The following is a 27,497-nucleotide window of genomic DNA, read 5'->3' as shown; positions in this document are numbered from 1 at the left end:
GGTTGTCACTACTAAAGATCTGAACTTACAGTCTAGCAGTTTCCTTTCTGTCCTTTCCCTCTCCCTTTTCAGCAAGAACCTTTCAGGCCAGGAAGAAGTAGGGAACGTCAGTTTGCTTCTCGTTGATGCTTCTTCCTAGTTTGCAGGCAAGATTATTGTGGAGTGACAGCTTTTTTCCTTGACCGATACAATTTTTTTTTGTAATCTTTTAATGGTACAGTTAAAGCTGTACTTATTTCTGATGATAAATTCAGTTTCTAGTCTTGGGGGTGGGGGCATGGGCACACTAAGTGTATTTGAATGCAATTTTTTACTGTGGTGCATTGTCCTATATTTAGGGTGTATGAATATGCAGTTTTAGAAAGAAATGTTTTGCGAACTGGGAATGTAGGTGTGCCATTCTTTAAATATATCAACAAGTATAAGACATTCTATGAAACTTCACTTTTAGAGCTGAATAAACTATAAAACATCTTTATGTTCGTGTGGAGCAAAAAAAAATAATGAATAGACCATTTCTTCTTTTGAAATAGTGTTTAAAAACAAAACAGATAGTTTGCTGCATTTTTAAAAATATGCCAGTAACTGTGGGAAAGCAGCCATTTGACAGTAATTTCTCTCGCTTTTCTATTTCAAGTCATTGCAAATGTGTACTTGTTTTCCCACAGGCACAAATGACCAGCACTTCCTGTCCTGTGAATTCTCCTGCTATGGCTCCAGGTTCTCAAGGGAGCCATATTCACTGCCCACCTCTTCCACAGCCTCCCATGCACCGAAATTCTCCTTCTCCAGTACCTAGCCGCACCCCAACACCTCACCACACGCCCCCAGGCTTGGGATCACAGCAACAGCAAGCAGCAGCAGCAGCTGCCACGGCTGCCCCCACACCTACTCCTCAGGCAATGCCACCTGGACCACAGTCGCAAACTATGCACCCCCCTCAAAGGCAGACTCCAACGCCTCCACAGGCACAGCTGCCTCCACAAGTCCAGCCTCCAGTTCCAGTTACACCTTCTGCAGAGCAACAGCAGCAACCCTTGTCACAGCAGAGCACGACTGCATCTGTTCCCACACCAACAGCACCACTGCAGCCTCAGCACCCCACAACACCTGTAAGGAAATAGTTTAATTGTGCTTTCCCTGCAAAAGTTTAAGTGTAAGGTTTAATTTTCAGTTGGTCTTTATTTTTGTGCGAGTCTGTGATAATGGAGGTAGCTCCTAGCATGTTTAATATCATAATAGGTTTTACTGCATTTGGGAAGTAACATTTCTGCATCAAGACAAGCCTATAGATCATATGGTGTTTCCAGAGAAGGAGTATTTTTCAGAATTCTAGTGCATGTTTTGAAATGCGCTGTGAAACGTGGATGAGGTCTTTAATTACGTCTACATATGCATAGTGGTGGTGTGCAATGGGGAAACAGTATGTAATTTTCTGTATACTAGGCCTTCCGATGCATGTTTCTGTTGTATGTTTTTCTATAATTGGGAGTTGTATAGCAGTATTTTCTTCAGGTGAAGCAAGTAGAAGGACTAGAGAGCATTTAAACTTGGTGAAAATGTAGTATAGATAAAAAGTACCTTAGAGAAAGAAAAATAAGTTCATTTGATGCCTGTTTGTAATGTGTGTTTTGTTCCCTCAGCTTTCACAGCCAGCTGTAAGCATTGACGGGCAGGTATCCAACCCCCCATCCACCAGCAGCACAGAGGTGAACTCTCAGCAGACTGTTCCAGAGCAGCAGCAGCCAGCCTTGCAGGAAGTGAAAATGGATATTAAAACAGATGAAGGGGAACCAGAACAAACGGAGCTGCAAATGGATGAGAAATCTGAGGTGAGATTGTTGTCCAGTTGTTGGGGAGGATATCTTTATCTAGTACTGCTTGATACTTTCTGTCCCCGTGCAAGCCATTCCTTCCAGCGTTCAATGAGAGCTGTAGGTGCTACCTGCTGCTGCTATTTTGATTGCTTTTTTTTTTTTAATCTGCTGCTTCCTAAAGAAGGGTCTCTCTTTTCTGGTGAACTGGTGGTAGAAGCCATTGGCCACAGGAAGGACCATGATAATGTGGTTGCAGCTGTGAGGCTTTTTGGTAAATGTCAGTGTAAGAGGCCACTCGAATAAGTCCTTCAGATGCTATTACCCGCTGTTAAATGTTAGAATAGTGGATAATAGGATGAGAGGAAACAGCCTCAAGTTGCGCCAGGGGCGGTTCAGATTGGATATTAGGAAAAATTTCTTCACTGAAAGGGTTATCAAGCATTGGAACAGGCTGCCCAGGGAAGTGGTTGAGTCACCATCCCTGGAAGTGTTTGAAAGACATAGACGTGGCTCTTAGGGACATGGTTTAGTGATGGACTTGGCAGTGTTAGGTTTACGATTGGACTCAATGATCTTAAAGGTCTTTTCCAACCAAAATGATGCTGTGGTTCTGTCTGTACATGATGGGCTGCTTTACTAGTCTCTTGACAACTTGCACTGAGGACAGCTAGGAGTGTGGAGACCAGCAGCATCGTCCTGGCAGCCCCAGTGTAGGAGAGACTGGCAGACCTGCCTAAAGAGCTGGAGGAGGACCTGTGAGTCTGCTTGCAGCTCAGAACTGGTTAGCAGCTCATCACTGCTACTACTGCAGTGTTGATGCATTCTAGCACATCTGCTCAAGTTTTAGGCAAGTTTTGACTACAAAAAAAATACCCTTAATCCTAGGGAAGAGTGGTGGACAGGATGGCAGATAAGGACAGAAATGTGAACGGGTGGCTTCACAGGAGCTGAAGTGACAGGCTCCAAACTACTTTCCAGGTTAAAGTAGAACCAGTTGTGGAGGAATGTAAACCAGACCCAATGGAACAAGAAGAGAAGAAATCTGAAGTGAAGACTGAAGTACCAGAGGGGGAAGAAAGACCTACTACTCCAGCTACTCAGTCTTCTCCGGCAGCTGGGCAGTCTAAGAAAAAAAGTAAGCAGGAACACTGTCTTGACTGAAACTCACTTTATGTCCTGAGAGGAGTCCTGGAGGGGCTTCATGTCCTGGAGGGGGGGGGGACGACGACACCAAGCTTTCTTCATTGGTACTCAGTAGGCTTAAATGGATTGGGTTTTGTGGCTTTTGGACAAAAATGTCTAATAATACACATGCTTGTAATTGGCTTTGGGTAAGTTCTTTAAGGCTTTAGTATTAGATGTTAAGCCTTAGTAAAATTGTCAGTACAACAGAAATACCCAGTTACAGATTTTCTAGGCAAAGTTTTCTTGGGACATCAAGAGAGGAGCCACATTTGGAATGTAAACCGGCTCTGTTAAATTTAGCGGTGTCTTCCCATAATGAAAACAAGGTTCTCTGTAATATTTTGGCCATCTCCTTGTGTCCAGGTGATCATTGTAGTATCTTCCTCAGAACTTGGCATTGCAGAGGATAAACACTGGGTTTAAATTACATGGCTTGTTTGTACTCTTTTTTCCACAGACCTCACATTTTCTAGCAGGTTTCTTCGTTACAGCTGTTTCTGCTATCTTTCTAACATGGATTGTTTTTTCAAAAGTTTTCAAGCCAGAAGAGTTGCGGCAGGCGCTTATGCCAACACTGGAGGCACTTTACCGTCAGGATCCAGAGTCTCTTCCATTTCGACAGCCTGTGGATCCCCAACTACTAGGAATTCCTGTGAGTGTCTTAGCAAGATACTTTCCTGGCTTTAATTCAAAACTACTATATTATGACATACCTGTTTGAGAACAGCTTAAGTCTGTCTTGGTAACTGTTTTTATATGGATGCATTTGAAGAGGTTTAGCTTAGGCAGCAGAATTACACAATGTCTGATTTAGGAAAGTTTGGGTTTTTTTTCAAAAGTCTGTTTGGATCTATGTTCCTTTTGATAAATAAGCAGGTATACCATCTATTGAAGTGATTGCCAGATCTCTGGTGCTGTGTGGGCTTTTTATGGATGTTGCTTTACGTTGTGATGCTTCTATTGCTGAATTCCATAGATGTTTCTCATCGTATATAAAATTTGGCTGAATATTTGGGAGATTGAGCAGATCAAGACCACTTTAAAAAAATAAATGCATCAGTGATTGTTAATCTGTTACAAGCAAGGGAGGAGACTGTTCAACTTCTAGTTTTTGTTTAGGTCATATTTTCTGCTTGTTTTAAAATTGTCTTCAGAAGACATTACTATCCTTCAAGGATCTGTGTGTTAAACTCTCTGGATTGGCCACACAAGTTTGTTATTTATACACATATATATATATATATAGTTAGGTGCTTTGGGAAACGTTTTTTGTCTGAAAGGTGGTGTTCTTGTTTGGGTTTTTTTTTGTTTGTTTTGGGGAGTTGGTGGGTGTTTTTTTTTAGGATAGATACTGAAAAAATTCAAGGCCTGCTCTGCTGTATTGTAAGCAGGCATAAATGTTGTTAATGTTCTTTAACAAGCTCTTAATTGGCTATCATATTGTGAGGACTTTTGTAGGAGAAGTGGTCATATAACTGCTGCGGGATTGGAAAAAGGCATTCTTTAGAGGAGACATGATATCTTTTATCATCTAATAAAGTTATTTCTTTTTCTTAGGTCTACTAAAACCAGTCACTTTCTATTAATGCTCTTGTATATCCTCTGATCACAAAACATTGGCATTTCCTACTGTTTGTACTTCTTGTTTTGCTGATTAAAATTAGAGCAGCTTTATTTCATCAGGAGTGGAAGAGCAATAGAGTCTGAGAAATAAAGGAAGTAGTGGGGAGTGATATGGTATTACTTAGAGTTTTCATTGTATGTCTCAAGCAGTTTGACAGTGAAGTCAGGGAGGAACCTGTTTTTCTTGATGTGCTGCAGAAGAATTTATATGCTGAGAATGCATATGCTGTCATGTCACAACACAGTTCTGTAGTAGTGTTTTGATACACCATGCATTCTTGCAGGATTATTTTGACATAGTGAAGAACCCCATGGACCTTTCTACTATCAAGAGGAAGCTAGACACAGGACAGTATCAGGAACCGTGGCAATATGTCGATGACATCTGGCTCATGTTCAATAATGCCTGGCTGTATAACCGCAAAACATCCCGGGTATATAAGTACTGTTCCAAACTGGCAGAGGTGTTTGAGCAAGAAATCGACCCGGTTATGCAGAGCCTTGGTTATTGCTGTGGAAGAAAGGTAAGAAAATAAATATTTTTAGTCTACTGCTTGCTTCCTGGTATTAAGGGGGAAAAATACAGCAGTTGCAGTTGTTAACAGTTATGGTGCATCAAAAATTCTGAAAATTTACCAGGATTTAGTAATCCTGAGTAGTCTGATTTTGGGGTTTTATGGATCTTCTAAATTCTGTCTAGTGCTTAAATCATCTATTTGTATATAAGCCCTTGAGGGGAAGAAATCGGTAATTGAAAGCTTATTTTGATTAGGAAGAGCATGCTTGCTATTGCAAATTAAACAGATGTGGGTTTGTTACTGCAGGAAAAAGTGTGCTCTATTTCACTGTATATTGAGACTGTGTATCTCCATTGTCTTGTTTTGATATGCTTTCCATCGTTGGAGAAGAGCGAACTTGAGTATAACAGCCCAATGAACATTCTTTATGGCTAGCACTTTATACCCTTGCTGTGCTGGGAGATCTGTGCACAAAATAAGGTGGAAATGATCGTTGTCTGGGTCACACTTGCTTCCCATGGAGAGCAAGTGGAAACACATATGAGTACTAAGATGACCCATTCCTCTTTGCAGTTGGAGTTCTCGCCACAGACTTTGTGTTGCTATGGCAAACAGCTGTGCACAATCCCTCGAGATGCCACTTACTACAGTTACCAGAACAGGTAAGGAAAACTTGCTTGGTGCGGTTTTGTGCATGCTGCAATCAGTCTGTTAAAAGGCATGCATGTATTTACACATACACCCTCTTCATGTGTGTACACCTTTGTGTTTTAAGATAAAAGTCTACTGGAAGTGCCCTTGAATAGTTAACCTTGTGTGATAATGATCTTTCTGCAGAAGTTCACTGCAGTCTTTGCTCTTCCTCTTTTGTTTGCAAAAATGTTATGTTTTACTAAGTTTTTATCCTGCATTTAATTAAATCTTCAGTTATCTACAAATCATATATACAAGTCTGTTGTCTTTTGCTTCCTACCATGCAGCAGTGTTTTTCATGCAGAACACTGAGTAAACTATGCAGCAAGCATATTAATGCTCATAATACATATTATACTTAGCAAGTCTTTGTTTTTCTCATGATGTTAACACTGAAGAGAAAATGTATTTTTGTTGTGCAGATCTTCATTGGAAGGTTTGTGTGTTCAGATCTTCAGTAGATTGATGCTTGCTTTTTCTCCCCAAGTTCCCTTAAGGGGAGTTGCCTTGCAGTAGCTGTCAGCAGCTCTGTAAAGTTCTGTCACTTCTACAGGTCTTTTGAATATTTTTTTTGACTTGAGGCTTATTAAAGGATTTGACTTCTGAAAGAAGGTTTCTTGTGAGGCATCTCTTTGCCAATTGGGGTAGCGGGGCAGGAAGAAGCAGGGAAATACACACTTTAACAGTGCCATATCCCCTGGCTTGTCACCAGAATGTACCTGTTAGAGCAGAGGACTGGTTACCTCCAAACTGTGTCACCTCCGTCAATTTGGTTCCTGCTCTCCATTCTTTCTAACGCCTTAACCAACCAACCCAAAAAATACCCAGAACAACAAAAACACTAAGGCTTTTACTTGAAAGCCAAGAAGATTTTGAAAGAATTGTAGTTTTCTTAGGCACCTGGTCAGGTGAAAGCAACCAGAGAGCTACAGGAGTTATATTTAACCTTCTTAGGCTTCGCAAAGGTTTGTAGCAGCGAGTGGAGGTTTTTAGTATGAAGAAGTAGAAAATAAGCTTATAGTATCCCATAATAACTTGCAGTTTTAGACTTCTGTGGCATAGAGCTCTTCATATCATGTCAGTACCTTCTGCTTATGTTTACCTATGGACAAGCACTAGATGGACCAAAAGGCTATTATTCAAAAAATCTAATAGCTTTTCATGTTTTCAAACATTAGAAGGGAATGTTTGCACTATAACAGGTGCATACATGTGACTTGTAAATTACATTATAGACACACATGCATATATATCTATAAACTGAAATGTACAATTTCAGAAGTACTGTTCTCTGCATTAACTCAGATGAAAACTAGGAGAGAGGGTTAAGAGACCTGTCTTTTGTGCCTAACAGCTGCTACAGTGTTGGTTTGTGTGGCTTTATAATAAACTTGTTTGAATTTTCTTTTATTTCTTTTTATTTTTAGATGTTTTGTGCACTCAATTAACATGCCTTAGTAATGGAGAGGACTCAGTTTCAGAACATTTTTGAGGGCTGGGGTAGAATCTTGAATTAGTCACCATTTTATTCGAGTATAAATGAAATCTTGCTCTGTAATGCTTGCTGTATTGGTGTCTGGACTGTTCTGTATTCAAACTGGGCTACGGCAGAATCGTATCCATATGAGCATTGTGTGTAGTTAATGTTAGGTATTTAGTTAGCATACAGCTTGACAGTTACATAATTAATGTCTAAGATTTTTGAGGACAGATTTTATTGTTCTTGAAGCTTCTGATGTTTAGCTTTCTCTTTCAACTGGGAGAGAATTCTGTGGCCTTTCAGCATTTATACACTTAAGATGGAAGACTATCCCTCTTCCATTGATCTGCCAATCCTCCTGCCAACAGAACTGCTGTGCTGATGTACAAGTCAGAGTAGCAGTTCTTCCTTCGTTCTGCTCTGTCCCCTTTCTCGTTTTAATTCTTTGCTGTATGTGGCATGGATTATTAAAATGAAGAGGGTATGGGTATGCTAAAGTGGAATACTCTTGTTTAATTTGCTTTAATCATTTGCTGCTTGTGAACGCATTTGAGAGATTTAATGCTAATCTGTGCTTTGCCTTGGCTTTCTGCTTTGTGTTGTCTTGTCCTGCTTCTATGTTTTTGTTTTTTGTCCCGCAAACCCCCATTTCTTTGTTTGTTTGTGTGTGTGTTATTTTTTTATTTTTCCTTCATGCTTGTCATTGTCTGCACTTGGCTTTGATTGCGCAAAAAAAAAACAACCCCCAAAACCAAAAAAACCAAAACCAAACCAACCAAACACAATGTGGGGCCCATAAATCTGCATCATTGAATATCCTTGTCGCCGTTGATGACCTGCTCTCTGCTCCTGTCCCTTCCTTGGCCTGCTGTGATTGGTGGCTCCGTTGCTTGGCTTGGGCTGTGTTGTGTGGACGAAACAGTTCACCCAAATATGGCCTTCTTGCTGACAGGTATCATTTCTGTGAGAAGTGCTTCAACGAAATCCAAGGGGAGAGCGTTTCTCTGGGAGATGACCCATCACAACCTCAAACGTGAGTTGTTTGTGTTTGCTTGGGCTGTGTGTTCATAAGCTGTATTGTGGTCTATAGTGCTTTCTCAAAGGGAAGGAGTTTAGTTTTAGGTAAACCTTGCTGTTTATAGGCTAGTAGAAGGTGGACCAGATAGTCTTCATAAAAGCCTGGACTTGTGCTGTAGATTTTTTTTCTTTAAAATCTGGACTGACTGAACTGTAGTGAAAAATAAGGACTTTAGTGCTTAAAATTGCGACTATACCGATAGAGGGGAAAGAAGAGAACCACTGCTTTTCTGAAAAAAATAAGTGAAAGTATTTTACTGCAGAAAAATAAGCATGCCTTCAGGCAGGTAGGTGACAGACATAGTTTGAAATAGTAAAATGTACCATTCTGTTTATAGACTGGCTGTGCTATTAAACTTGTGTTCAACTTCAGATTGTTTTTCATCCAAATCAGAAGCAGGCAACCTCCTTTTGCTGTGGAAATATGTTATTGCAGTGCTGTCTGCTTGCAAGAAATGCCATGCAGTTACTGAGGAGACCATGGTAAAAGGCTGCGCATGGATTTAGTTGCCTTTTCCATGCTGGTGGCAAACTGCTGGGACAGTCTTTCATTCTCCTGTACTTTCCTCACACCTCCCCAAAAAAGTCTTGAAACAGAATTTTGGGAGACTAAGGAAGCCCTTGAGGGACAGATGAGTGCCAGGCAGTTACCCTTTGGGCTGTTAAAGAACGCTCTTTGGCAGAGGGCATTGCAGCAACACTGCAGGTGGAAGCAAGTGAGGAACTTAGGAAAGTCTGAAGCCAGGGGAGAGTTGTCCAAGTTGGTAATTGGATAAACTGAGTTAACTTTCACTGGAAACAGAAGTTGTCTTTAGCAGCGTGTTATCAAATCCTGGTTGTGCTGATGGATGTACCTAGAACAGTAGTGAAAGAATCTGTTGGGACTTGGGAAGATAGAAGAGTACCTCTGCCTTTCTGGAAGGAACAAGGAAGAAATAATATTTGTATGCTAGTCAGTAAAATGGGCCACCTCCCTCTGGATAGTATCAATTACTACTCCATTAGAAGCAAAGATCCAAAGTTTAATGAATATTGCCCAGTTTTGTTAATACAAGTTGTGGAATATGAAGTACTTGCATATGAAAGAAGCAAGTATCTATATACATGTAAATCGGTGTATAAATAAACATGAAATATATTCATTTTTATAAATTTTTGTTTAGCTGCTGAGAGAGTAAGATATTTCTCATACACAAGTTCAAATGGTTTGCCACAAACCCTTGAGTCAGGGCAGAAGGCAGCATAGAGTGCTTTTGACTCTTACGCCAGGTTTGGGAACACGGATGCTGGATACAATTTCATTTTTTTTTCAATAATGAAAGCAATCGAAAGCTTTTTCAACACAAGCAATGGGTAAGAAGGTACTTCCAGCTCCTGGTATTCTTTTTCATAGGTGGTTTAAATGCTTGGTTGATGTATAGTGAAAATCGAGGCTATAGGCTGCACATGAGGAGCAAGTACACTTTTGAATGTTCTCCCACCTGCTCACAGGCTTTCTTTTAGGAACTCCTTTTACTGGGGCATAGAGATACTGCTCCCTTCCTCCCTTCCCACAATCTGTACTTAAAATGAACAAAAGCAAAAAAGATTTGGAGGATATATGTCAGGTCCTGTTTACAGTTCTACTCACCATATTGTAATAATAGTTTAAATTAATTGGGAGATTGAACTTCCCTCATTTATCTGATAAGGAGCTTGAAGTATTCTGCAGGTGGCACTATTCAGAATAAACTCTGAAATAAAAGGGATAGGAAGGTTAATGCACCTTGTGCAAGTTGGATTGAGTCTCTCTTCTCATGTTATACAGCACCCTCTTTGGGGTGAATTCTCAGAGATCTGGGTGGTATTGTATAATTGTTCTGGACTGTTTTGAACCAGATTGGTGTAAAAGATAACTGGGACCTCACTGTCAAAAAGAGGGAATTTCTGGCCTTGCAAGTGCTATAGGGAAGGTAAAGATAGTGTAGAGTAATGGCGGGGCTGGGGTTGCAGGGTTTGGAAGCTGAAATTTATCCTTTGAAGTTAAGCTAGGAGGAGGGCTAGGGGAATCTCAAATAAGATAAGCTGCCTTTCTCAGTAATCAAAGATAAATGGAATTCTCTGCAGTCAGAATATCAGGCATATCAAATAGTCCTTTCACTATGAAATACTGATCAGACTGGTCCAAAACTTGAATATTGGCAAGTTTTACCATTTATCCTGTAGTAAAACTGAATAGAGGAGCAGTGTGGTTCTCTACAAGCTATTGTCCCGTAGAAAATAATGTTTTCCTTGGACAGAGTCAAGGGTGACATATACTTTAGTTGGCTGTCACTTTGTGAAATAAAACTCCTTTCCTTGTAATGCCAGTGAGTGTTTAAAACAATCAGCTTGCAAGTTTTGTCTTGGTGTGTGAATATGTGTGGTATGGCATGAATGTATGTTGTCTTGTGTTAAAACTGTGTTTTATTGCCTGTTTCTCCATAGCACGATAAACAAAGAACAGTTTTCAAAAAGGAAAAACGATACACTGGACCCTGAACTGTAAGTAAAGCTGTCACTCTCTGAATGATCCTCACTTCATTATAATTATTTTGTAAAAGACGTGTTATTCATTCACCATCAGCTTTGGTTTTCGATATATTCCAAATTTCATGTAGATCTGTTAGCCAGTAAGGGCTGCTCAGTAAGCAGCATATCTGGCATTCTGTCCTGAGAACCCAAACCACCACAGCTGTACTTGAGAAATGTGTAATACTGTATGTACAGGCTGAAATTAGTGCATTTTGTCATCTTAAACAGGGATTCAGTGGAAGGATGAACGCACATAACTCTGCTTTGAAGCCCTGCTGTGGCAAATGCTTAAATCTCAGAACTGATTTGTGTCATTTGGCAGGAGCTCTTTTGATGCTGTTGACTTTGCTAGTTGTCATATTTTACAGCCAGCTGTAGTAGAAGGAAAAGTTGTTAAATTTGAATCAGCCGGTTCTTCTACACTGCTCTGGAAGCAGAACTGTAGACATTCAGTACAGTTAAGATGATGGTGACTCAGCTGCTTTTCTTTATATTCCTGAGGGGTTTTTTGAAGCCACTTTACATGCTCCTGCATTATACACCTATGCTGCTACTCTACAAACATTATCTTCATTCCCAAATGAATGAGCAAAAAGGATATATATTCTTCCCACACCATCCTTCTAAGGGCATAAGGGTCAGCCAGTTCTTCTGTTTTACAAGAGCTGTGGGAAGGAGAAAATAGTAACTTGATTCATAACTTTTCTTTCCCTTTTGTTATTGTGAAGATACAGCATAATGCTAGAATACAAGCCTAACTTACAGTATGATACCATATGCCCTACGTAAATGACAGCTATTCATTCAAAGTCTCAGACTTTTATAAATAGCCATTTTCAGGAGTCAGATTGTCCTGATACATGAAGCAGCCTTAGGTATTTTGAAGAATTATATTCACCAACATCTGTGAAGTAGACCTTATCACTTACCTCAGTTGTCCTTAAATCTCTGCTAGACTTCTGAAAATTACTTTGACGTTGCTTCTGTTTTCTTCCTTTCTGCCTTTCTGCAGTATATTTGCAATGAAGCTGAGGCTTCTAGCATAGTGGGGCAACTAACAGACAACTATTTCTCCTGGTTCTTCCCTTTTGACACCTGTGAATCCATTTTCCTCTTCGTTATAGCAACAAGCAGTTTACAGATTTTCTACTTAAAATGGCTTAACTTGAAAAATGAGTGAAGTAGATGGCAGTAAGGCAAGCAAATGGTAATAGTAATGTGTCCCTGCATAGTCTACCTGACTTGAGCTGACAGATTGTTAATTCATGGGGGAGACTGTTCTCAGCATAGACGTCCTCTATCTATTAAAAAGGCTCAAGAGCCTAAATGCTAGTACTCCTGTAATAAAATGTTACAAAATACACAGGCAAGTAATGATACTACTAACCTTGCTTCCCATCCCCCTCTTTTCCTTCTACAGATTTGTTGAATGTATAGAGTGTGGAAGAAAAATGCACCAGATCTGTGTTCTTCATAATGAGATAATCTGGCCTTCTGGGTGAGGAATTTCTCCTTCTTACGTAGAGAGTATATGCTAGATTTACTAGAGTTAGTGCATAAACTTCCTTATATTGGTTATATTTAAGAAGAAGTTGCATTCCCACCTGAAAATTTTACAGAATATATAGGAAAACATCAAATTTAGACATCGTATCATATGTGTTGTATGTGAAGTTGTTTCTAATCTTAAATGTTTCTAACATTCCTGTGTGTGGAAGAGGGCCTTTCAGGCTTATGTTTAAGCCCTTTATGTTTAAAGATACTAGTCCATCGTGAAAAGATGTTTTTAGTCCTGGTAACAATTTCATACTGCTCTGTTTTCTAAATCATATTGCTTTGTCATCTTCAAAAAAACTTTGTAACAACTCAAGAATTTAACAGGTGAATTCACTTTTGTGACGTCAGTGATGAGATTAAATCTTAAAAACAATCTATTTGTCTTTAGATACTCCATAGTTCTTGATAAAAATACTGGGTTTTTTCTGACTGCTTTAAAAGCTTTTAAAAAAAACCTGATAAATTATATGTAGATAAAGCTCTGTAATGGCTTAAATGTTCCCTTTCTTGACAAAAAAGCTATGACTTGTACCATTCAGTTGTCCCATCTACATTGCTGCAGAAGACGGTAGACATCCTGTAACTGAGGAATGATCTGCCCATCGCTTCATGCTACAGTATACTTGGGCGTTTAGAAAAAAATGAGCCTTTTGCTTTATGCATTTCAGTACCTCATCTTCATCAGAGAGAGCAGCTTGAGACTATTTGTCAAAGAATACTTGAAATCAATATTGTTAGACTTGCCAGTGGAGACGCTGTTTCCTGGGCTTGCAGGTGGTGACATGAGTGACTGGCTGGAGGTGCACCCCCTGGAGTTTAGATCCTCTTCTGCAGCTCTGAAACAGTTGGGCTGTTTCTGCTGGCACTGTTTGTTCTTTGTGCTGTCTTTTATTTCAAATTTCAGTTAAAGTATTTTCCAGACAGGATAAGATCTGGTGAAAGATTTTGCTTCTAAGATGCTAAGGAACTTTATGGTCTGACTTGGGCTGTTTTTGTCACTTTCTCCTATTTTTACTTCAGCTTTGTCTGTGATGGCTGCCTAAAGAAAACAGGACGAACCAGGAAAGAGAACAAATTCTCTGCTAAAAGTAAGATTCTGACACTTGCATCAACAAATCTTAAATAATTTGTTAAGAATGGGGAAGAGGTGGCTTTTATGCTCGTTTTGCATTTATTTCAATTTTTTTGAGTTAAAGGATGATACTTTTAGTTAGTTCTGAACATCAGTTCTGTGATGTTCCAAATGTTTGCATTCACAGGTGTTGTCGTTGTTTAATAGTCTGTTGTAGAGCATTAATGGACTGTTTTAGAGCACTGCAAATGCAAGATATGCATACTTTTATCTCAATTGCAGTGTTAATAGCATTGGGAAATAGTTGCTGTGTGACTGTAGTCTAACTTAAATTTATGATAACCTGTTCAAGTCACCATGACTACTGCTGCTTTTAAAAGGTTTGGTGGAGATAAAGGTTGCATCAGTTGGTGACAGAACTCTCTATAGACATTTTCTCTGGCTCAAGGCAGGTGATTTGAAGGCAGTGTAGGAGGAAATATGTGCAGTCATTGTCCATCTGTTCTGTAGACAAAACAAGTCTTTCAGAAGCTTCTTAGGTTGGTGCACTTCTTACAAACAGTGAGTATTTACATTTTTGTTTAAAAAAAGTAAAAAAAAAAAAAAGCCCAGCCAACCAACAGCATCAAAATTCTAACAAGTATTAACTGTAGTGCTAAGGAGTTACTACTTAAGGTCCTTCTTTGGAAAAAAGAGGAGGATTATATCAAAGACTGGAAATTGTCTTGAAATTTGGGGGATGGCTTACAGTTCAATCACAAAAAGTGTTCTCTTCAACTGGAAGGCAAACCACACAATGAACGGTTTCAACATCTGAGTCTTTTTCCAAAATCTCCAAAATCAAAACTTCCTAGATTCCCCAAGAATACAGAAAGACTACAAGGGTTCTTTTACATTTTTTGTAAAAGTTTTGTTTCTAGCAACCTGTATGTATTCTTAACGTACATACTTAACGTAGTATAGTGATGTTTTACGTGTCCAATTGGAAAAAATGAAAAGCTGATTGGCAGATACATAGCTGTACCAGAAATAATGGACAGCGGTGAGACAGGCTACACCAGAAGTCTTAACCTCCCTTTCAGCTTTAGGTTTTGTGTCAGCTAGTGTTATGCTTGTACTTCTTTTGTATGAAGATTGTTTGAAAATGAGAAACTTCTAACTGAATGTTACTTGCAGATACAGTTGTACTTAGTTTTTTTTCTTCCCATTATTGAAATACATTATTTTGGTAAGTAGAGAGACTAACTTGGCTAGTGTGGCTTTATAGACAGACTACACTTCCAAATGCAATGTCTGCTCTTGAAGCACTGAGAGCAGTGTTCTGTAATGCGGTTTAAATAATTGATAGCTTCTATTCAGGAGGAGCCTTAATTGTGATTGACTTCTATGACAGATAGAAATTGGGTTGAAATACTGTTTCTTTCTTCATTTAAATAATGTATAAACCATAAATATACCTGCAAGTGAAAAACAGCTCACCTCATCTCAAACTGTTAGTGTTTAGACATAAAGCTTTAATTTATGATAACATACTGCATGCGTTAAGACTCACTTTTCAATTAACATCTGAATAGAGAAATCATATTTGAACAGTTCAGTTTTGTATATAGTTAGAGCCATATTTTCCTCCTTCAGGGTTACCGGCGACAAGACTCGGTACCTTCTTGGAGAACAGAGTCAATGATTTCCTAAGACGACAGAATCACCCTGAGGCAGGAGAAGTTACAGTTAGGGTGGTACACGCATCTGACAAAACTGTCGAAGTAAAACCAGGAATGAAAGCAAGGTATGTTCTTTTCATTTCCAATTTTGCTTTCTTCTGGGGCAGGTGGAAGATACTTGAATTTACTTATATGCCACTATTTCAAAAAAATAGGTTGTAGTATTCAAAACCTAACCACTGACCAGTTCTTGAAAAACAGATGTCCTAGCAGTATATTAATTAGTTGGGATGAGCATCATCTTTTTCATAGATGGGTGGGTGCCTTGTATTTTGAGTAGTCTGTAAGCATTTAACTTTAAAATTGCACTAAAGTTACACTTACAGTAGCCATCATTGTTGTTGCCTTTATCTAGTGACATGTATTCTCTAATATGTGAATGTATTTGGTATTCAACTTTACCCTCTGTAATCTGCAGGTTTGTAGACAGTGGAGAGATGGCTGAGTCTTTCCCTTATCGTACAAAAGCGCTTTTTGCCTTTGAGGAAATTGATGGTGTAGACTTGTGCTTCTTTGGGATGCATGTACAGGAGTATGGCTCAGACTGCCCTCCACCCAATCAAAGGTAAAGAGCTGCACAGAAGTTTTATTTTATTTTGGTACTGTCTCAGTTGGGTGAACCTTCTGAAGTTCTGTAGAGAGCTTCAGTGATGCACATGCGAAGACTCTTAGTGCACTTAGCTTCAAGAAACAAAGTAGCTTCTGTAGCGAATATGTCAGTTAGAGTTGCTTCTTACTGGAGCTGCTGGCTGGCAGAGTGTGTTGCCCAAGGGAGCAGTTGCCAGTATTCTCAATTGGACTGGATTTAGAGAGATGAGGCTAGGATATCAGAAGAATGTTGAGTTTCTAGAGGTGAAGTAGGATCAGAGGCTTTGATGAAGATTGCTGTTGTATTGGAAGTTTCAAATATAAAATAACATGAATAAACTTGCAGAACTACTTTGAAATCTCCGCTACTCATCGTGCCTTTTTTTTTTGTTTTCAGGCGGGTGTATATATCTTACCTTGATAGTGTTCATTTCTTCCGCCCTAAATGCTTGAGGACTGCTGTCTATCATGAAATACTAATTGGATATCTAGAATACGTCAAGAAACTAGGGTAAGTAATTTTTTTTTTATGTTTTCTTCTGCACAGCATTTGTTCTAGGTAGTTCTTATTGCAAATGAAATTACTAGATCCTCTTGTGCTGAATATGGTGCCTAAATATCAACCGGTGATAGAATAACTTGGCAACAACTGTGTTTAGTTGAAAAGGGGAAAAGACAAAAAGGGATTGCAGACTTTTCAGGAGAGGCTTATGCTTCGGATATTTTTAGGTTTCCAGGCTTAAGTAAAACTTCTTTGAGTCTAAGTAGAAAACATGAACCTTTTTATCTGGACTGTAAAATTCTGCTGGCCTTGTTGATAGTGCAGTCCTTGTGTAATGCCACTGCTTTAATCAGGTCATTCCTTTGGGATGGCAAGTAAGTTCTTACCCATGTTTATGAGGAGAAAGGTGAGTGTATTCTGTCTGTACTGTTTAACTCTGTAATAGCTGTGTAAGGCCACTAGGAAACCTCTTATAGAACAAGTAGTTGAAATTGTGAGAAACTGAAAAGTTGGAAGAGAAAGAGGAGAGTATATTTGGGACAGCACAAAAGACAACACGGAACAACTGAAGAAATGAGAAAGGTAGAAATTAAATGACCGTGATTATTGAAGTAGAAAAGGCAGTGAAGTAAACATCAATCTATTTTCAAAAGTATCTGGTGTAGCTTAGCAGAGAGTTATTCATGAAGAAATTGTTAGGGACTATGTTTAGAGTAGATGCATGAGAAGAATTAGGGAAGTCAGAATGGAGGTGGGTGGTACTGTCTTCAGTACCTCAGTGAGATGATATATTCCTTAGTACTTCAAAGGCATACGTTAGGCTTCTTTCTGCCTCTTTTTTATTGTGTGTTTTCTAACCTGTGAGTCTGTAAAATTGCTGCATAGAGCTCAGGCCTCAGTCTTACTTAATGCTGTTTTCTGAGCTAATGGGTAACATCAGGTTCTCATTTTGGGAAAACAATATTGGTCCTGCAGTATTATCTCTCCCTTCTTGGGCAGAAGGAATGACAACTGGCTGCAGTTCCCAGGGTTCGGTTAGGGTTCTACAGAGCTCTTTCTCAACATGGCAAGGATGGTTTATTTTTCTCTAACTTGAGATCTGATTATTCCTCCTACTGGAGTTCTTTTCAAAAAAACTAATAGAGAAGAAATGAGGATGAAGAAGTGATCTTTGTGATATTATATTCTCTGCAGCTGCCTACTATTTGGATGTAATCTGTCTTCATAGTACTTTGATTGTAGACCCAACAGCATAGGTTTACAGTGACTGTTTATTCCCAGATATAATTGTGAAACCTTTTAAAACTGATTCTGAAAGTTAAAAAACAGGATTTACAGTAGAAAAGTGAATTGTGTGTTTAAGTAAATACCATTTTTAAATGTTGCTAGATAGTGAATGACTGCACTGTCTCAAGGAAAAAGAATTCAGGCTTTTACTACTGAAATACCTAGTCTCTATCTTTCTCTTAATTAATTGGGAGGTGGCAATTGCAGGTCTATATCAGGCTTTGATTTCTATCTAGACTGGAAAATGTGCACGCTTTATATGAACTACGCTCCATATAGTGATGAATTTTAAAAAATTAGTGAAAAGAGGGTAAGGGTATTGCATGAATGAAGCCAGAACGAACCCTAGAATTAAAATCTTGGAGAGCTATAATTATTGTCCATCTGGGAACACCAGCCAACTTTGTGGTGGCTCCATCTCGTGGCAGAGAGGAGAGCAAGCTCTAGTATTAATCATCGGAGCCCACATGTACTTTTTTTTTTGTGTCTAATGATGCTAGGTATACTACTGGACATATCTGGGCATGCCCACCTAGTGAAGGAGATGACTACATCTTCCATTGCCATCCTCCTGACCAAAAGATACCCAAACCCAAACGACTGCAAGAGTGGTACAAAAAGATGCTGGACAAATCTGTGTCGGAGCGCATTGTTCATGATTACAAGGTTTGTGCAGTGTATGTCTGTATTGGGGAGGGTGTGTTGACCAGTCTTGTCTTGGTTTCTTCCTTGCCTTATGCATTGTGTCTGATTCTTGGAGTTTACTGTATTAGTTTTAAGTTAAAAATGACCACTAAAAGTTTAGACTTAAAATATATCCTCTTCAAAGCATGTAGCTTCTGAAATCATTCTAGCAAGAGATTTGAAATGAAACCTTAGAACAAACTAAATTCTTGAGGAATACTAGAGAAGAGAGTGAATTTAATTTCATTAATACAAAGAAAACATACGGAATCTTGTAATCTCCTGGTGTTAAATAAAATCACAGGGTTAAGCTGCTGACACAGTTAGAATTATGTAAAATCTTTACAGTTATCAGGATTTCAGCTGTTGTCAACAATACAACTATTATATTGTCCCACCGGGTAAGTATGCATATTGAGGTCTACCACATGGCAATGATTTATTTCTTCAGAGTGGGAATATTTGAAATGTATTTGGCGCACTGTCTGTAACTGCTGCAGTAATAAATCTGCACTTAGAATGCACCCTCATAAAACGAAATATTAAGCTCTCCTTTGTTTGATCTGCTGGTGCCTTTTTTTTATCATTTATTGAAGAGGTTGCCTTTACTTATTTGACTTGTAATGATGGTAACCAATTGTGTTGCTCTTTTTCAGGATATATTTAAGCAGGCAACAGAAGATCGTCTAACAAGTGCAAAAGAACTGCCTTACTTTGAAGGGGATTTTTGGCCTAATGTTCTAGAGGAGAGCATTAAGGAACTAGAGCAAGAGGAAGAAGAACGGAAGAGAGAAGAAAACACTAGTAATGAAAGCACAGATGTAAGAATGCTTCTGCTATTTCATGATCTAATGTAAAAGTTGTGATTACCTATGGCTAATTGAAGAAAAAAAAAACAAACAACAACAAAAAAAACAAGTGGGGGCTAGGCTTTTTGGTCAACTGACTTTCTAGCCTCACTCTAAGATAAATTGCAATTTTACATTTTATAAATTAGGGTAGTTAAAATTCCACTAAGATGCATTTGTATGAGCAGTGGCTGTTCATATGGCTGTAAACCTAATTACCAAAGCCAATTAGACTGAAACAGTTGCTAGTTGAATATTTTGCTGCTGAAATCCAATTATTATCAATATTCATGCAGCAACCTCAGCCTGACTTGGAAGCTTTTTTATTAAGCTTTAGCTTTTGGACAGTGAATAACTCTTTTCTTTCTAACTTAGATGTTATGATACCAATCTTAGCAGAACATCCTGAGAAAGTAACAAGAGAGCTCTGATTTAGTAGTTTACTCAGTATAGGTTTTTTTCTAGTAGAAACCTTTAGGGCATTGATGACCGGAAGCACAAAATTCTGCTGAATTGTTGTAGGGCTACTTAAACTAGAGAAATTTTTTGCTGGTGTCATGTGCAATTTTTTTGCATAATGTGCAACAACTGTGTTTTCACATTCCACGAATCGCAAGAAAAGGTATGCCTCTTAAATCAACAGTAAATTTGAAAACTAACAGGTGTGGAATTTATGCATCTGCCCATCCTTGGATCTTCTGAGCTTTTATTGGAGAGGTGGTGAATCGAGGATAAAGTTAGTAGTTTTGCTCACACAGTAGTACATGTTTAGTTAACTGTTTAAACATTGCTGCTTCGTCACCTTATTAGATGCCAAATTTTTGTTGGGGTTTAGAATTAATCTTTTTCCTAAAAGACCTTTTGATCAAAAAAGGTGGTTCTTCTGTGATGCTCTTTGCAATACCTTCTTTCAAGGACTTTGAATAAACTAAGCACAAGAGTAACCTGGGAATTCAGCAACTTGACACCAAATTTGCATTAGCTAACATCTTGCTAGAGAAAGTATTATTTAAAGGTTTGTTTTCTGCTTAGCATAGCTGCAAGTTCCCATCTTTCTAGTATACCAGAAACCAGTTGTGAGGCATCTGACCTAGCTCTGTGGGTGAAGCTGGTCAACACCTAGTTGACCCTTCACAGCAGTTTGACCCCAAAATCCTGCAGTGGGGGAAGCAGCATATTACTATTTAACCTTTGTTATTAAAAGTAATTTCAACTCTCTATTGACCTCCATATTTCATTTCTTGAAAATGAGGTAATAATAAACTGTACTCTCAAAGCGATAGTCATTCACGTTCACTGGAAATTTCCATCCTGACAAAGTTATTTTAAGCTTAGGAAAAATTATTATTTGGGTAAGAATTGCTTTGATCCTTGATCATCATATGCTGTAGTGTTTTGAGGGGCCCTCTGAGAAGCATGGAGGAATAAACTGTTCATTGCTGATTGATTATAACTGAAATTAAGCTGATCAGTTTTGTTCAACTGTTGCAGGATATGATGGGAGGACGGGGCATACTAGAAATTGCTCCACTGATGCTTTTTGGACTCAGAACAACAGCCTCATATCAAAATCAGTTTAATGCAGTCTATTTAAAAAAAAAAAAAATCTGTCAGAGCTGTGGCAAATAAATCTAGGTGGATTAAGTCTTTCTTACTGCTGGTTAGTGCAATATTAGTTGTACTTTTCAGTTATTTTGAGTTTTGAATTGTGTTGAGAAGCTATCTGCTGAATCCCTTTGTGATTATCCAAGAGGTTCTACATGTTCAACTATAGCAGACAAACAGGTTTCAGTAAATAACTTTTCCCTTGCACCTCCTGAGCATTTATGTTCTTAATATTTTTAGAACTATGTATTGCTGATCATGGTATCTTCTGGAGTGATTCTAATGGAATTAATTTAATGTGTTAGGGAATGCTGGTAAGTGTCTTCAGAGTAAATTATTGTGTGGTGAGTTTTGTCCTGCAATTATAGAAGATGTGATGTGGTGTGACTTAGATACCTTACGTAACATGCCTGTAAAATTCACAGGTGAGCAAGGGAGACAGCAAAAATGCCAAAAAGAAGAACAATAAGAAGACAAGTAAGAACAAGAGCAGCTTGAGTCGTGGCAATAAGAAAAAGCCTGGCATGCCCAATGTGTCCAATGACCTCTCCCAAAAGCTGTATGCCACTATGGAGAAGCACAAGGAGGTAAGAGATAATAGAATGAGAAATATGTATTTTACTTAGGTAGAGAGATGTACAAAGCTTTGAGAGATACTTCAGAGTTGTGCCCTGTAGAATCATAGAGTTGTGTGGGTTGGAAGGGACCTTGAAATTATACAGGTTTGGCTGGAGAATCGAATGGCACACCAGACAAGTACCAGTAAGCCTGAGCGCCCTTTGCTGCGGGGGTAGCGGAGATAAATACAACTGTGCTCGTATGGAACTTCCTAACAGTCTAGATTGTCACAACAGTTTTACTGTTACAGTTTGGTCCACTGCGCCTTACCTAATGCTTCTGAAGAAGGCAAACCTGCAGGGCACCCAAAGGTTTGAAATTTCCCAGCCCTTACAAGCACACCACCCTGGCAGCTCATCATTCAAGTGTTGGTCCTGGAATTATATGCTCTGTGTAATGAAGTTTGGCAATGAAAACACCTTGATAAGTGCTAGCGTATTAAGTCTTTCTACTTTTCAGGTCTTCTTTGTCATCCGTCTCATTGCTGGCCCTGCAGCCAACTCCCTGCCTCCCATCGTTGAGCCTGACCCACTCATTCCATGTGACTTGATGGATGGGCGTGATGCTTTCCTAACCCTTGCTAGAGACAAGCACCTGGAATTCTCCTCACTACGAAGGGCTCAGTGGTCAACCATGTGCATGCTGGTGGAACTGCATACCCAGAGCCAAGACCGCTTTGTTTACACCTGCAACGAGTGCAAGCACCACGTGGAGACCAGATGGCACTGCACTGTTTGTGAGGTATGCTTGGTGAAGTTCTCCCCGCTTGTGTCCCCGTATCTCTGTGCCCAGAGTGCTCTTTACCTGAACTAATTTCTCAACATTAACTGGTGGAAAAAGATCTGTACAGCTCGTCCTCTGACAGTTCAGAAAGCAAAGGAGAAGAAACATTTTCCGTAACAAGGAATTCTACTAATCTGCTACTTGGTGTGATTTTTGTCATCTTCTTTCACGCTGTGGAGAACTGAAGTAGAATTGTATTTCCTGTAGTGCATTTAAGGTGCTGCTGCTTAAGCAGTTGGGAAGTGGCAATTGCTTGAGCTGTAATGGTAGGATCAGCTGATTTTTCTGAAAAGCAATGCATCCTTTCTTCTTCGAGAGTCAGAGGTGATGTGCTGTAGTATTTCTGTAAACGGGACTCTCCATTGGCTCACTGACACAGAGCTTTTGCTGTGCTAGAAATCGGACTCCTGTATTTGGGTGACTCTTGCACTACCCTGTTGTCTCTCTGTAGAATGTCGCAAACAGCGGTTTTATCTTAAGAACTGTTTGCAATACCAGTGTGTTTGAAGATCGAGCCCAGTGGTTTGGGTCAATGCTGTGCACTCCAGAAGCTGGACTAACCTTGAATCTGGCTTGTAACTTAAGTTTTTTAGCCTGCTGGAAGTAAATTACTTTCTCAGATTCAGTTCTGAAAAGCTCTGATTAAAATTTTATGCTCCCATTTCCTTGTATATACCAGAAAATAAATTCTAAATTTCCTATGGGTTAATGAATCCTGAGGACTTGGATCTTTTTCTTAAAGATCAATTATTGAGCCCAAACTCTGTGCTGTTGCTTTTACAGAATGTAAATGCCGCTCTATTCTTCTGTCAGCACACTTTGCTAACTCACCTAAAAACTGAAAATGTAGCTTTCATTCTCCTTTATTCTTTGAAAATTCGTACCTCTCCTGCCACTCTTGTCCTCTTTTGAAACAGCAGTAGATGGGCAGCTGTTTGTTCCTTGCCTTTTTCTTCTTTCCTATCATGAAAAAAAGGGATTTTTCTGGCCTAGCTGAATAATGTGTGACTTATTAGCTCAGAGCAAACTTGTTTCTCAAGCTATATATATATTTGCTTACATTTCAGACACCCGTGCACCCAGACACTTTCCCTGGGTATAATTTGGATTTATTCCTTCTCTAGTACCTCAACATGGTACGAAAGATTGAATTTCTCCCTAGAGCAACAATTTGCCTGAACAGACTGGGAGTCATTTGTTGAGGTGGCATGACATCATTTATTTGTTGTATGGAGTTTCAGGAACACTGGTAACTTTTCCTTCATTGTCTTTCCAGGATTATGACCTGTGCATCACCTGCTATAACACTAAAAACCATGACCACAAGATGGAAAAATTAGGCCTTGGTCTAGATGACGAGAGCAACAACCAGCAGACTGCAACCACCCAGAGCCCTGGTGATTCCCGCCGCCTGAGCATTCAGCGCTGTATCCAGTCTCTGGTCCATGCCTGCCAGTGTCGTAATGCCAACTGCTCGCTGCCGTCCTGTCAGAAGATGAAGCGGGTTGTCCAGCACACCAAAGGCTGCAAACGCAAAACCAACGGAGGGTGCCCCATCTGCAAGCAACTCATTGCTCTCTGCTGCTATCATGCAAAGCACTGCCAGGAGAACAAGTGCCCAGTGCCCTTCTGCCTCAACATTAAACACAAGCTCCGCCAACAGCAACTTCAGCACCGCCTGCAACAGGCGCAGATGCTTCGAAGGAGGATGGCAAGTATGCAGCGGACCGGTGTGGTAGGCCAGCAGCAAGGATTACCCTCACCAACGCCAGCCACCCCAACAACTCCAACAGGCCAGCAGCCCCCAACACCGCAAACCCCACAACCCCAGCCTCCACCCCAGCCTGCCTCTCAGCCTCAACCTGCACCTCCCAACAGCATGCCACCCTACACCATGCCAAGAACTCAGCCCCCCAGTGCTGTGTCCCAGGGCAAGGCAGGTGGCCAGGTGACTCCTCCAACTCCACCCCAGCCACCTCAGCCACCAGTTCAGGGTCCTCCTCCAGCAGCAGTGGAAATGGCCATGCAGATACAGCGTGCAGCAGAGACCCAGCGTCAGATGGCACAGGTTCAGATCTTCCAAAGGCCAATTCAGCACCAGATGCCCCAGATGCCGCCTATGGGAATGAACCCTCCACAGATAGGCAGAGGTCCTGGTGGTCATATAGATCAAGGAATGGGGCCGGCGGGAATGCAGCAGCAGCCACCATGGGTGCAGGGGGGCTTACCCCAAGCTCAGCTGCAGCCAGGAATGCAGAGACCATCCATGATGTCAGTAGCCCAGCCGGGTCAGCCGATGAATATGGCACCTCAGCCAGGGATGGGTCAGGTACCTGGCGCTGCTCAGCCCAAACAACCACCTCTGCCCCAGGCGGCCTTACAAAACCTACTGCGGACTCTCAGGTCTCCCAGCTCACCCATGCAGCAGCAGCAGGTGCTTAACATCCTTCACTCCAACCCTCAGCTGCTGGCCGCTTTCATCAAGCAGCGGGCTGCCAAGTATGCAGGGTCTCAGAACCCCCAGGGGATGGCGGGTCAGCCTGGCATCCCCCAGGGTCAGCCGGGGCTCCAGCCGCAGCAGGCCATGCAAGGGCAGCAGGGAGGGGTGCACCCCAACCCAGCCATGCAGAACATGAACCCCATGCAAGCAGGAGTGCAGAGGCCCAGCATGCCCCAGCAGCAGCCGCAGCAGCAGCCACAGCAGGCCATGGCTGGGATGAATCCTCAGGCGCAGCAGATGAATATGAATCACTCGGGGATGGCTCCCCAGTTCCGAGATCTCCTGATGAGACGGCACCAGATGATTGAGCAGCAGCGCCACCAGCAGCAACAGCAGCAGCAGGGAGCAGGACCAGCACTGGGGCCGGGAATGGCCAACCACAACCAATTTCAGCAGCCACAGGGTGTCGGGTATCCCCAACAGCAGCAGCAGCAGCAACAGCAGCAGCGAATGCAGCATCACATGCAGCAGATGCAGCAAGGAAACATGGGACAAATAAGCCAGCTTCCACAGGCGATGAGTGCAGAGACAGGAGCCAGTTTGCAGCAGGCTTTCCAGCAGAGGTTACTTCAGCAGCAGATGGGGTCCCCAGCTCAGCCTAATCCTATGAGTCCCCAGCAGCACATGCTCCCCAATCAGGCCCAGTCCCCGCACCTACAGGGCCAGCAGCTCCCTTCATCGCTCACCAATCAAGTGCGTTCTCCGCAGCCTGTACCCTCACCACGGCCCCAGTCCCAGCCCCCCCATTCCAGCCCGTCCCCTCGGATGCAACCTCAGCCTTCTCCACACCACGTCTCCCCGCAGACCAGCTCCCCACATCCAGGACTGGTAGCTGCCCAGGCAAACCCCATGGATCAAGGGCACTTTGCCAGCCCGGACCAGAGTGCAATGCTTTCCCAGCTTGCTAGCAATCCCGGCATGGCAGGCCTCCATGGTACAAGCGCCACGGAACTGGGGCTCAGCTCTGAGAACTCAGACTTGAATTCAAACCTTTCACAGAGTACACTAGACATACACTAGACACATTGTAGCATTTTGGGAGCAAAAAAAAAAATAAAAAAAGAAAAGAAAAAAAACTTATTTTCTCAAGACTTTTTGTACTGAAGACAAATTTTTTTGAATCTTTCTTAGCTAAAACAACATTTTTCCCTGGAACACATCTGAACTCTGCAGCAGTAGTTTGTGGTTTTAAAAACAAACCAACAACGAACCTGAGGGACAGTAGAGTACAAAGAATATATTTTTGTTATGGCTGGAATCATAACCAGTCCTTTTTCTTGGTTTTTTTTTTTTCCTCGTGTGCGTTGGGGAGGTTGCGGGAAGAGGGTGGTCTTTTGGCTGTTCACCAAAGGATGCCCTACTCGTGCCTCCAATAGTTTTTTTTTTTTTTTTAAATTAATGAAAATATGTAATATTGATAGTTATTATTTACTGAGGCAGATGGTAAACATTTTCCCTATTCTGGTTTTTCTTCATGTCACTGCAAAAACCAACAAAAAACAAAACAAAAAAAAACACCTACAGGAGAACCTTTTCCTAAAACCGGAGGACAAAAGGGGTTAATGTTGCTTTAAAAATACATTACATATATAAATATATATATATAAAAATAAATACCAGTCTTTTCCTCTTTGGTTGGAAATATGTCAATTCTTTGAAAAATGTAAAAATATTAAATAACTCATTCCCCTCCTGAAGTCTACTTTTGTCCTCCAAGAATTTTCTATACAAGAGTCTGAGCTTAAAAAAAAACTTCAAGTATTAAAATAATTTGTACATTTAGAGAGAAGACAACATTTTTGCAAATACACAGGGGCAGCTGCCAAATGGATGTAGTATATATATTGTGGTTTCTGTTTTCTTGAAAGATTTTTTTTCGTTATTTTTACATCTAACAAAGGAAAAAAAAATAAAAAAGAGGGTAAGAAACAATTCCAAAGGGATGATTTTAACCTGAGAAAAAGTCCCTGGGGTTTCTTCTTTATGCTTGCTTTCTCTCTCCCATGCCCCTTTCCCACCCTCTTCCACTTTCTGTAAAACTTGAAAATAGAAAGCAAAAAACCCTCAAATGTTGTAAATCATGCAATTAAAGTTGATTACTTATAAATATGAACTTTCGATCACTGTATAGACTGTTAAAAATTGATTTCTTATTACCTATTGTTAAATAAACTGTGTGAGACAGACAGCCTGTTTTTAATGTTTCCCTTCTCTCCCACATGTGTTGCTTGTTCTTAAAGTGGTGGGGGTAGCAGAATATATGCTACTTCATTCAAATGTTCACTATTTAGACATCGGAGAGCTATTTAATGTATATGACTGGTTTAAAATGCAAATCTCTAATAAGGGACATGGAGTAATAATTAGTCTTCTAAACGGACGCTTTTGGTACAACTCTGCATTCGCGTTTGTTCCCGGCATGTATCTTACCAAAGAAACGAGGTCTGACCTCAACAGTTGTGCCAGTCAGCTCTACCCCAGCCTGCTCACACAGCCTGGGAGCAGCTGATTTTCAAAGGACCTATTTTGCATTCTGAAATGAGAACTATTGTTTGGATATGTGATATTAAAAAATCCTATTTCACTTGGAATATATTGTACACCTTTTGGCACTGAAGCATGAGCATGAGGTAAGCTTGTGTGGATGTCCCATCGACACTGCACCGAGGCAGCGCGTGGGTGCCCTATCACCCTGTGTTCAGTCTGGTGATCTGCCAGATGTTAGGCACGTGTGGTGGGTTACCATATATTCTATATATATTTTGGGGGATTTCCTGAGCAGGAAT

The 27,497-nt window shown here is 40.5% G+C and overlaps 1 protein-coding gene across 1 annotated transcript in view; it reads left to right on the top strand.

The window, feature by feature from the left end:
- Positions 1 to 26,159, top strand: part of EP300 (E1A binding protein p300) — a 62,726-nt gene extending 36,567 nt beyond the window's left edge. Inside the window, 18 exon segments of the mRNA XM_009895250.1 lie at positions 669 to 1,112; positions 1,644 to 1,832; positions 2,796 to 2,952; positions 3,536 to 3,654; positions 4,910 to 5,149; positions 5,717 to 5,805; positions 8,269 to 8,349; positions 10,860 to 10,916; positions 12,367 to 12,444; positions 13,524 to 13,591; positions 15,211 to 15,361; positions 15,715 to 15,861; positions 16,282 to 16,395; positions 18,174 to 18,339; positions 19,014 to 19,178; positions 21,236 to 21,397; positions 21,888 to 22,169; positions 23,488 to 26,159. Of these exon segments, the coding sequence (XP_009893552.1) occupies positions 669 to 1,112; positions 1,644 to 1,832; positions 2,796 to 2,952; positions 3,536 to 3,654; positions 4,910 to 5,149; positions 5,717 to 5,805; positions 8,269 to 8,349; positions 10,860 to 10,916; positions 12,367 to 12,444; positions 13,524 to 13,591; positions 15,211 to 15,361; positions 15,715 to 15,861; positions 16,282 to 16,395; positions 18,174 to 18,339; positions 19,014 to 19,178; positions 21,236 to 21,397; positions 21,888 to 22,169; positions 23,488 to 25,731 (4,953 nt within the window). The 3' untranslated portion in view covers positions 25,732 to 26,159.
- Positions 26,160 to 27,497: the final 1,338 nt, after the last annotated feature.

Source organism: Charadrius vociferus, unplaced genomic scaffold, assembly GCF_000708025.1.
Source record: "Charadrius vociferus isolate BGI_N301 unplaced genomic scaffold, ASM70802v2 scaffold251, whole genome shotgun sequence".
NCBI classification, from domain to species: Eukaryota; Metazoa; Chordata; class Aves; order Charadriiformes; family Charadriidae; genus Charadrius; species Charadrius vociferus.
This window is presented reverse-complemented; position numbering and strand designations above follow the sequence as displayed.